Source organism: Mesoplodon mirus (genome assembly GCF_964341445.2).
Source record: "Mesoplodon mirus genome assembly, chromosome: 12".
NCBI classification, from domain to species: domain Eukaryota; kingdom Metazoa; phylum Chordata; class Mammalia; order Artiodactyla; family Ziphiidae; genus Mesoplodon; species Mesoplodon mirus.
Window position 1 is genome coordinate 34,260,643 of NC_138988.1, and position 11,562 is coordinate 34,272,204.

The following is an 11,562-nucleotide window of genomic DNA, read 5'->3' on the forward strand; positions in this document are numbered from 1 at the left end:
AGCACAGAAGCCTTGGAAAGCACTCTCCTGGGTAATTGTGACCATTTATTAAGGCACTCTGGGCCATGACATGTATTGCTTTATGTAATCCTGGGAACAATTTTATGAAGCAAAAACAACTGTTATCCCCATGTCAGAGACGAGGACAAGGGGTTTTCAGTGGGCAAGTTACTTGCCCAGAGACATCAAACTGGTAAATGGTGAAGCCGAATTCAAATCCAGACCCAGCTGATTCCAAACCCCAAACTCAACTGCTCTATTACACTGCCTGGGGCCAGGGATCCCACTTCACACTGCCTCAAGAAAAGCATGTTTTTTTCACCATAGGCATGTGGAACATTTTGGCATGTTGAAGGGCAGCTTTGACATTGAAATCCCACCTCAGCAAATGGAGGGGCATTTGCACATTCAAAGAAATGTTCCAGTCCCTGGTGGGAAAGTTTCCAATGGCTTCAATTAGAGAACAGTCACAGTTCATTGACGCCTGATGCTCATGGGGGGCAGCTTTATTGTTTTACATGTGAAAAATGAGGAAAGAGCCAGAACCTCAGCAACAGGGAAACGATGAAAGATTGAGAAGTATTTCCAAAGGCATGCAAACCGAAAGGTCAATTCAACGAGGGGGTGAGGGCGGTGGGGTGGGGGAGAGCAAGCAAAGAAGCAGCTGAAAAGTATTTGTGGCCCCAGGGAGAAGAGGCAGTGATGTCCACGAAAGGAAACCATGGTTATGAATTTCAGGGCATCAAGACCCTGTCAACACAGCTAATCCCTGCGGATGTTGGCTGAATAAGCCTTCGGTGACCAAACAGTGCATTGTGGAAACCGTGTCAGCCTCCAGCAGGCCAATTTGTCCTCATATTACACACTCTGCTGGCTCTGTTGCTAGACCCCCAGATCGAGGATCCACAGCGAGTGTCCCCCAACTCAATGAGGGTTGACACAGTGTGGTTAGTAAGTCAACAGAATTCAGAAACCAGGACCGGATTAAGTAGATAGTTTTATTTTGGTGCCCTGGACTTCAAGCAGATTAAATAATCAAAAAGCCTGAGCCACTGGGGTCATGTTTGAATGCTACAGCTGTTCACCGAGGTTTGACAAATATTTTTTCTCTGGCTCGTCGGCTCAATGGGAAAGGCAGAGATGATCCTGGGGATGGTGACGCTTTGAGAAAGAAGGGGGGGGGAGCACAATCAAAAGATCCTCTTATGGAAAACAATCCCAGCCAGATGGAGATAAGGAGGGGGCTGCTTAAATAAGTGTCTCCGGAAAGCGACAACTGTTCTCTACATTGAAGAAAAGCACTAGTAGGATTCAGAAAAAAAGTGAATGAAAAGCTGGACTTGGAGTTTGCCATGCCCTCGGTGTGTTGATCTGCAGATTAATAAAGGTGGGCTTCGGGTTCAACGGGTAAGCTGGTGGAGACTCAGTCATGGAAGGTGAGCCATGATTAATTCCCTCGCGCCTTAGAAAGTGGGATGCCCCTCAGGAAAGTATCTGTGGGAAGCTTATTTTCAAGTTGTCTTTCTCAAAAGACCAAACAGATGTTAAAAATTGTCTCTGATAGAAGGATTTATGTTTGTGCCATGCTGGGTCAGAGGAAGGGGGAGGGGACCAATGTACACAGTCATGAATGGGTATGCAGTTGGTCTGTCATGGGCCATTTCATAGAAAACACAGTCCTTCAGGTTGGAGTTCATATATCATCCACTTGGAGGGGGTGGGTGGGAGTGGGAAGACTTTCGGAAACTAATTAATGCTTGAGACCCACAGCTAAATTGAGGGGTGGCAACTCTCCTCTAGCCGGAAGATGCTTTGGCACTGAGATTTATATTTATTTAAATTATAGAAAGGAAAGCAAGGGTTTTGCTCTTTTATATGCTGGAAGAGGGAATGGGGCTATGATGCTTTGCATACCTTGAGCTAGACTAAACTGAGCAAAATCTCCTTCGGAAGGCTCTCCAAACATCTTCCCTCTTGCCCTAAAGAATTGTTCCCAGCAGCAGAGAACTGAAAGGACAAAGGGGAAAAGGCTCCATGCATTTGACAGCCACATTGTATATTTCCCCAGTTAAGGCCAAAAACAGACAAACAAATAAACCAAAAAGCCTCTCTCAAGAGCTTTCTCTATGAGTAGATAACCATCTTGAGTTTTAAATATTATTGCCTGACCCTGAGAATTCCTCTACCAACTTAACAAAATGTCCTTGATGGATGTTTGCCATATTTTGAAATTCAAGTGTTAGGAAAAAAGAAGGGAGTGATAGAGCTACATTGGAGATTGACCTAGAAGCACCTAAGAAAATGTCAACTCAGCATCCTCTCTGAACTTGGCAAGGAGGTTTCTGTTGATTCTAGAGACCCCGTACACATTTCCACACGGCCAAAGAGCTCTGCGTAAGGATGCCTTCTGCAGCATCATTTGTCATAAAAGAAACTGCAACAAGTCAAATGCTCGTCAGTATGGGAGTGGCTAAATATTAAATCTGGCATGGCCTCATGGAATACTCCACAGAAGTTAGAAGGAATTAATGAGCTCTCTATATAACCATGTGGATGGATCAGTTTTGAGTGACTAGATTATACTGAAAATTAAACATGCCTATGATTGTATTTATGTAGTTTTTAAAAAACCACTATGTAAAACATTATGTAGTATGTGTATGTCTGTGTGTGTTATGTAAAAGTATTTACAGGCAGTAAAGCACAGCAGTTAAGGACCCTGACAGACCCTGGAAGCAGACTGCTGGGTTCAAATCATGATTCTACTACTTCTGTGTGAACTTGAGCAAGTGATTTAGCTTCTCTGTGCCTCAGTTTCATCACCTTTAATAGAGGCATAATAATAGACCCCAAATTACAAGGTTAGAAGGACTAAATTAATATATATAAAGCACATTCAATAGTGCCTGCATCAGAACATGAGCTATACGGCTATTTCCAATTGTTGTTCTTATTAAGTACTGATTTTTTAAAAACATCTTTATTGGAGTACAACTGCTTTATAATGGTGTTTTAGTTTCTGCTTTATAACAAAGTGAATCAGCTATACGTATACATATATCCCCATATCTCCTCTCTCTTGTGTCTCCCTCCCACCCTCCCTATCCCTCCCCTCTAGATGGTCACAAAGCACTGAGCTGATCTCCCTGTGCTATGCTGCTGCTTCCCACTAGCTATATATTTTACATTTGGTAGTGTATATATGTCCATGCCACTCTCTCACTTCATCCCAGCTTACCCTTCCCACTCCCTGTGTCCTCAAGTCCATTCTCTACGTCTACATCTTTATTCCTGTCCTGCCCCTAGGTTCATCAGAACCATTTTTTAAAATTCCATATATATGTGTTAGCATACAGTATTTGTTTTTCTCTTTCTGACTTACTTCACTCTGTATGACGGTCTCTAGGTCCATCCACCTCACTACAAATAACTCAATTTCATTTCTTTTTATGGCTCAGTAATATTCCATTGTATATCTATGTGCCACATCTTCTTTATCCATTCATCTGTCAATGGACACTTAGCTTGCTTCCATGTCCTGGCTATTGTAAGTAGAGCTGCAATGAACATTGTGGTACATGACTCTTTTTGAATTATGGTTTTCTCAGGGTATATGCCCAGAAGTGGGGTTGCTGGGTCATGTGGTAGTTCTATTTTTAGTTTTTTAAGGAACCTCCATACTGTTCTCCCTAGTGGCTGTATCAATTTACATTCCCACCAACAGTGCAAGAGGGTTCCCTTTTCTCCACACCCTCTCCAGCATTTATTGTTTGTAGATTTTTTGATGATGGGCATTCTGACTGGTGTGAGGTGATACCTCATTGTAGTTTTGTTTTTGTTTTTTTTTTTGCGGTGCGCGGGCCTCTTACTGTTGTGCCCTCTCCCATTGCGGAGCACAGGCTCCGGACACGCAGGCTCAGCGGCCATGGCTCACGGGCCTAGCCGCTCCACGGCATGTGGGATCTTCCCGGACCAGGGCACGAACCCGCGTCCCCTGCATCGGCAGGCAGACTCTCAACCACTGCGCCAGCAGGGAAGCCCCTCATTGTAATTTTGATTTGCATTTCTCTAATGATTAGTGATGTTGAGCATCCTTTCATGTGTTTGTTGACAATCTGTATATCTTCTTTGGAGAAATGTCTATTTAGGTCTTCTGCCCATTTCTTGATTGGGTTGTTTGTTTTTTTGATATTGAGCTGCATAAGCTGCTTGTATATTTTGGAGATTAATCCATTGTCAGTTGCTTCATTTGCAAAAATTTTCTCCCATTCTGAGGGTTGTCTTTTCATCTTGTTTATAGTTCCCTTTGTTGTGCAAAAGTTTTTAAGTTTAGGTCCCAGTTGTTAATTTTTGTTTTTATTTCCATTTCTCTAGAAGGTGGGTCAAAAAGGATCTTGCTGTGATTTATGTCATACAGTGTTCTGCCTATTTTTTCCTCTAAGACTTTTATAGTGTCTGGCCTACATTTAGATCTTTCATCCATTTTGAGTTTATTTTTTTTGTGTGTGTATGGTGTTAGGGAATGTTCTAATTTCATTCTTTTACATGTAGCTGTCCAGTTTCCCCAGCACCACTTATTTAAGAGGCTGTCTTTTCTCCATTGTATATTCTTGCCTCCTTTGTCATAGATTAAGTGACCATAGGTGCATGGGTTTGTCTCTGGGTTTTCTGTCCTGTTCCATTTATCTATATTTCTGTTTTTGTGACAGTACCATACTCTCTTGATTACTGTAGCTTTGTAATATAGTCTGAACTCCAGGAGCCTGATTCCTCCAGCTCCGTTTTTCTTTCTCATGATTGCTTTGGCTCTTCAGGGTCTTTTGTGTTTCCATACAAATAGTGAAATTTTCTGTTCTAGTTCTGTGAAAAATGCTGTTGGTATGTTGATAGGGAGTGCACTGAATCTGTAGATTTCTTTGGGTAGTATAGTCATTTTCACAATGTTGATTCTTCCAATCCAAGGACATGGTATATCTCTCCATCTGTTTGTATCAACTTTAATTTCTTTCATCAGTGTCTTATAGTTTTCTGCATACAGGTCTTTTGTCTCCTTAGGTAGGTTTATTCCTAGGTATTTTATTCCTTTGTGGCAATGGTAAATGGGAGTGTTTCCTTAATTTCTCTGTCAGATTTTTCATCATTAGTGTATAGGAATGCAAGAGATTTCTGTGCATTAATTTTGTATCCTGCAAATTTACCAAATTCATTGATTAGCTCTAGTACTTTACTGGTAGCATCTTTGGATTCTCTATGTAGAGTGTCATGTCATCTGCAAACAGTGACAGTTTTACTTCTTCTTTTCCGATTTGTATTCCTTTTATTTCTTCTCTGATTGCTGTGGCTAGAACTTCCAATACTATGTTGAATAACAGTGGTGAGAGTGGGCAACCTTGTCTTGTTTCTGATCTTAATGGAAATGGTTTCAGTTTTTCACCACTGAGAACGATCTTGGCTGTGGGTTTGTCATATATGGCCTTTAGTATGTTGAGGTAAGTTCCCTCTATGCCTACTTTCTGGATGGTTTTTTTTAAAATCATAAATGGGTGTTGAATTTTGTCGAAAGCTTTTTCTGCATCTATTGAGATGACCATACGGTTTTTATCCTTCAGTTTGTTAAGATGGTGTATCACATTGATTTGCATATACTGAAGAATCCTTACATTTCTGGGATAAACCCCACTTGATCATGGTGTATGATCCCTTTAATGTGCTGTTGGATTCTGTTTGCTAGTATTTTGTTGAGGATTTTTGCATCTATGTTCATCAGTGATATTGGCCTGTAGTTTTCTTTTCTTGTGATATCTTTGTCTGGTTTTGGTATCAGGGTGATGGTAGCCTCGTAGAATGAGTTTGGGAGTGTTCCTCCCTCTGTTATATTTAGGAAGAGTTTGAGAAGGATAGGTGTCAGCTCTTCTCTAAATGTTTGAAAGTATTCACCTTTGAAGCCATCTGGTCCTGGATGTTTGTTTGTTGGAAGACTTTTAATCATAGTTTCAATTTCAGTCCTTGTGACTGGTCTAATTATATTTTCTATTTCTTCCTGGTTCAGTCTTGGAAGGCTGTACTTCTAAGAATCTGTCCATTTTATTGGCATATAGTTGCTTGTAGTAATCTCTTATGATCCTTTGTATTTCTGCAGTGTCAGCTGTCTCTTCTCCTTTTTCATTTCTAATTCTATTGATTTGAGTCTTCTCCCTTTTTTTCCTTATGAGTCTGGCTAATGGTTTATCTTCTCAAAGAACCAGCTTTTAGTTTTATTGATCTTTGCTATCATTTCTTTCTTTTTCATTTATTTCTGATCTGATTTTTATGATTTTTTTCCTTCTGCTAACTTTGGGGGTTTTTTGTTCTTCTCTCTCTAACTGCTTTAGGTGTAAGGTTAGGTTGTTTATTTGAGATGTTTCTTGTTTCTTGAGGTAGGATTGTATTGCTATAAACTTCCCTCTTAGAACTGCTTTTGCTGCATCCCATAGGTCTTGGGTCACCGTGTTTTCACTGTCATTTGTTTCTAGGTATTTTTTGATTTCTTCTTTGATTTCTGCAGTGATCTCTTGGTTATTTAGTAGTGTATTGTTTAGCCTCAATGTGTTTGTATTTTTTACAGATTTTTCCTGTAATTGACATCTAGTCTCATAGCATCGGGGTCGGAAAAGATACTGATACGATTTCAATTTTCTTAAATTTACCAAGGCTTGATCTGTGACCCAAGATATGATGTATCTTGGAGAATGTTCCACAAGCACTTGAGAAGAAAGTGTATTCTGTTGTGTTTGGATGGAATGTCCTATAAATATCAGTTAAGTCCATCATGTTTAATGTGTCATTTAAAGCTTGTATTTCCTTATTTATTTTCATTTTGTATCATCTGTCCAGTGGTGAAAATGGGGTGTTATAGTCCCCTACTATTACTGTGTAACTGTCGATTTCCCCTTTTATGGCTGTTAGCATTTGCCTTTTGTATTGAGGTGCTCCTATGTTGGGTGCATAAATATTTACAATTGTTATATCTTCTTCTTGGATTGATCCCTTGATCATTATGCAGTGTCCTTCTTTGTCTCTTGTAATAGTCTTTATTTTAAAGTCTATTTTGTCTGATATGAGAATTGCTACACCAGCTTTCTTTTGATTTCCTTTCATGGAGTATCTTTTTCCATCCCCTCACTTTCAGTCTGTATGCGTCCCTAGGTCTGAAGTGGGTCTCTTGTAGACAGCATATATACAGGTCTTGGTTTTGTATCCATTCAGCCTGTCTATGTCTTTTGGTTAGAGCATTTTATCCATTTCCATTTAAGGTAGTTATCGATATGTATGTTCCTATTACCATTTTCTTAATTGTTTTGGATTTGTTATTGTAGGTCTTTTCCATCTCTTGTGTTTCCTGCCTAGAGAAGTTCCTTTAGCATTTGTTGTAAAGCTGGTTTGGTGGTGCTGAATTCTCTCGGCTTTTGCTTGTCTGTAAAGGTTTTAATTTCTCTGTCGAATCTGAATGAGATCCTTGCTGGGTAGAGTACTCTTGGTTGTAGGTTTTTCTCCTTCATCACTTTAAATATGTCTTGCCACTCCCTCCTGGCGTGCAGAGTTTCTGCTGAAAGATCAGCTGTTACCTTACGGGGATTCCCTTGTATGTTGTTTGTTGCTTTTCCCTTGCTACTTTTAATATTTTTCCTTTGTATTTAATTATTGATAGTTTGATTAATATGTGCCTTAGCGTGTTTCTCCTTGGATTTATGCTGTATGGGACTCTCTGTGCTTCCTGGAATTGATTATTTCTTTTCCCATATTAGGGAAGTTTTCAACTATAATCTCTTCAAATATTTTCTCCGTCCCTTTTTTTCCCTCTTCTTCTTCTGGGACCCCTATAATTCGAATGTTGGTGTGTTTAATGTTGTCCCAAAGGTCTCTGAGACTGCCCTCAATTCTTTTCATTCTTTTTTCTTTTCTTTTTTTTTTTTTTTTTGCGGTATGCGGGCCTCTCACTGTTGTGGCCTCTCCCATTGCGGAGCACAGGCTCCGAATGCGCAGGCTCAGCGGCCATGGCTGACGGGCCCAGCCGCTCCGCGGCATATGGGATCCTCCCGGACCGGGGCACGAACCCGTATCCCCTGCATCAGCAGGCGGACTCTCAACCACTGCGCCACCAGGGAGGCCCCTCATTCTTTTTTCTTTATTCTTCTCTGCAGTAGTTATTTCCACTATTTTATCTTCCAGGTCACTTATCAATTCTTCTGCCTCAGTTATTCTGCTATTGATTCCTTCTAGAGAATTTTTCATTTCATTTATTGTGTTGTTCATCATTGTTTGTTTGCTCTTTAGTTCTTCTAGGTCCTTGTTAAATGTTTCTTGTATTTTCTCCATTCTATTTCCAAGATTTTGGATCATATTTACTATCATTACTCTGAATTCTTTTTCAGGTAGGCTGCCTATTTCCTCTTCATTTGTTTGGTCTGATGGGTTTGTACCTTGCTCCTTCATCTTCTGTGTGTTTCTGTCTTCTCATTTTGCTGAACTTACTGTGTTTGGGGTCTCCTTTCCACAGGCTGCAGGTTCATAGTTCCCATTGTTTTTGGGGTCTGCCCGCAGTGGGTAAGGTTGCTTCAGTGTGTTGTATAGGCTTCCTGGTGGAGGGGACTGGTGTCTGTGTTCTGGTGGATGAGACTGGATCTTGTCTTTCTGGTGGGCAGGACCGCATCCAGTGGTGTTTTTTGAGGTGTCTGTGACCTTATTACGATTTTAGGCAGCCTCTCTGCTAATGGGTGGGGTTGTGTTCCTGTCTTGCTAGTTGTTTGGCATAGGGTGTCCAGCATTGTAGCTTGCTTGTTGTTGAGTGGAGCTGGGTCTTAGCATTGAGATGGAGATCTCTGGGAGAGCCTCCGCCATTTGATATTATGTGGTGCCGGGAGGTCTCTGGTGGACCAATGTCCTGTACTTGGCTCTCCCACCTCAGAGGCTCAGGCCTGACACCTGGCTGGAGCACCAAGACCCTGTCAGCCACTCGGCTGCCAGTGTTGGAGGGTCTCCTGCAAAGGTGGGGGTGGCTGTGTCACCACGGGGACAAGGACACTAGCAGCAGAAGTTCTGGGAATTACTCCTTGGCGTGAGCCCTCTCAGAGTCTGCCATTAACCCCACCCTACATGACTCTTTTGAATTATGGTTTTCTCAGGGTATATGCCCAGTAGTGGGACTGCATTGCTTTTAAAAGGCCTGGAGGGATACACTAGTAAATGGTAGGGAAGAGGGGGGTTCCTGTTGGAAAATATGATGTGGGTGCTAATCAAAGCGAGTTCAATGGTATCAGTAATGCACTGTTTCTTTGAGTTAAAGAAAAAAGAGATGAAGGAAATATGGCAACCTATGAATAACAGACAGAACTTTGTTATAGGAACATGGGTGTTTATTATATTATTTTTAATGCTTTTCTTTGTTTTTAAAATCTCTTGAATAAAAAAGGAGTAGAGCTGGTCATCATTCATGGAATTATTATACCTGCAAAGATGGACCTCTATTTGTAAGAATGCTTCAGACCTGCCCTATCCAATATGGACCACTAGCACCGTATGCCTACTTAAATTTTAACTGATTAAAATTAAATGCAAATAAAAATTCAGTTCCTTGGTTGCAGTAGTCACATTTCAAGAGCTCAGCAGCCACATGTAGCTAATGGCTACCATATTAAACAGTAGATATAGATCATTGCAATCAGCATAAAAAGTCCTATTGGACAGCACTGACCTGCAGCATACATTTAAGAAATGTGAATATCTGAACTCCGTATCATTCTTCTAAACTTCTGGTCCCAGATAATTCTGCTGCATTGTACACAGGGCATATGCCCCCAAAATTATTTTTTCACATTTCTACTTGATACCCTATTTCATCTACCTTCCAGTTACCTGTGAATTTAAAGGAAACAAACGCTGACACCACTTACAAACTTGTTCCTACCCCAGTTTCTTTCTGTTTGTTGTAGGCGTACTGCTCCTGCTCTCAAGTATGATTTTCCTGCTCCCGGTGGTGTGCGGCTGCCCAGAGAGGTGCCACTGTTACTCACCTTCGAATTTTGTAGACTGCAGCCAGCAGGGTCTGGCTCAAGTCCCTTCCGATCTGCCTCCTCAGACTCTTACCCTGAACTTACAAGATAACCAGATACGTCAGCTTCCGGCTTCTGCATTTAAGTCAGTGCCACAGCTCACAGCCTTGAACTTGTACAACAATTCTCTTTCAAATCTGACCTCCAGAGTTTTCCATGGACTTCAGCACTTGCGGGTCTTAAACCTAACCCAGAACTCCCTGCATTCCCTGGAAAGCAGACTTTTCCATTCCCTCCCACAGCTGAGGGAACTTGATTTATCATCAAACAACATAAGCCACCTTCCCACATCCCTGGGTGAGCCTTGGAAAAACCTAACTGTATTTGCGATCCAACAAAACCAGCTTCAGCAGCTCGATCGAGCCCTCCTAGAATCCATGCCCAAAGTGAGGCATTTATTTCTCAAGGACAACCTCTGGAAATGCAATTGCCACTTGCTCAGTCTTAAACTCTGGCTGGAGACGTTTATCTATAAAGGTCAGTAACGCCTATCTGTGTGTTACCAGCCTAGGATGAACCCCATCTGTTCTCTGCATTAGAAGGGATGTTAAGAAGTGTTTGAGGGATCCATGTAAGCTTTTTCACATTGATGTCATTTCATGGTATGGCAAAAGAGTCAAGTGAGTCATTAGAGGGTGTTTAAATTCAGGTATTTAAATTCATCTACAGATACAATTCATGGAGATAACTTTCCACTTTTTTTTCCTCCCCACCCCAACTTTCCACTCTTTGATTAACAACACCATTAAGTTATTTATCTGGGAAATGTAGGCCCTTAAGAAAGAGGGAGTTTCAATCATCACCTAAATAACTACTTAACTCTGAAATGACACCAAATTTTGATTTTCAAGTGTGATCCAACTGTGGGCATGTTATCTCTCCTTAGGACTTTCCCCCCTTCTTTGTCTGCTTCTGACCATTTGACAGCTGTGAATCTTCCCTGAGATTATCCATTCTGCTTTAGCAAACACCACTGTTACTGAAACTGGATACAGTAAGGTACCCTCTCCAAAGGGAACTACTATTTCTTTAACCAGATATCAAAAGCAAAGCAAGAGATCCCAGAATATAAAAGATGAGGGGATCTAGAAATCACTCAGGGGTCAGCAAACCATAGCCCAAGAGCCAAATTTGCCCCGCCTCCTATTTTTGTAAATAAAGTTTTGTTGGAACACATCCACACCCATTTATTATTTACTGTCTGTGGGTGTTTTGCATTACAAGGGCAAAGTTGAATAGTTGGGACAGAGACTATGGCAAGGCTTAAAATGTGAACTATTTCTGGTTCTTTATAGAAAAGTTTGCCAACCCCTCCTAACTCAATGCTAGCCTATTATCAATGGGAAATGGAGGCCCAGAGATGTTTATGACTTGACCAAGGTCACAGAGTAGAAGCACAGACAAGAGTAGAATGAGTGGCTTTAGGTCTTGGCCCTGCATTCTTTCCTCTACATCACAGTGTTTCTTTCCTCCT

General features: G+C 41.2%; 2 protein-coding genes across 2 annotated transcripts in view; one reads left to right on the forward strand and one right to left on the reverse strand.

Moving 5' to 3' along the window:
- The window catches only part of CACNA2D3 (calcium voltage-gated channel auxiliary subunit alpha2delta 3), a gene marked incomplete at both ends in the record, with an annotated part of 792,926 nt that overhangs the window by 125,135 nt on the left and 656,229 nt on the right, over positions 1 to 11,562 (reverse strand). The gene's annotated exons all lie outside the window — the stretch shown is intronic.
- LRTM1 (leucine rich repeats and transmembrane domains 1) overlaps positions 1,327 to 11,562 on the forward strand; it is a gene marked incomplete at both ends in the record, with an annotated part of 14,277 nt that continues 4,041 nt past the window's right edge. Inside the window, 2 exons of the mRNA XM_082638938.1 lie at positions 1,327 to 1,387; positions 9,969 to 10,565. Of these exons, the coding sequence (XP_082495064.1) occupies positions 1,327 to 1,387; positions 9,969 to 10,565 (658 nt within the window). The remainder of the gene's footprint in view (positions 1,388 to 9,968; positions 10,566 to 11,562) is intronic.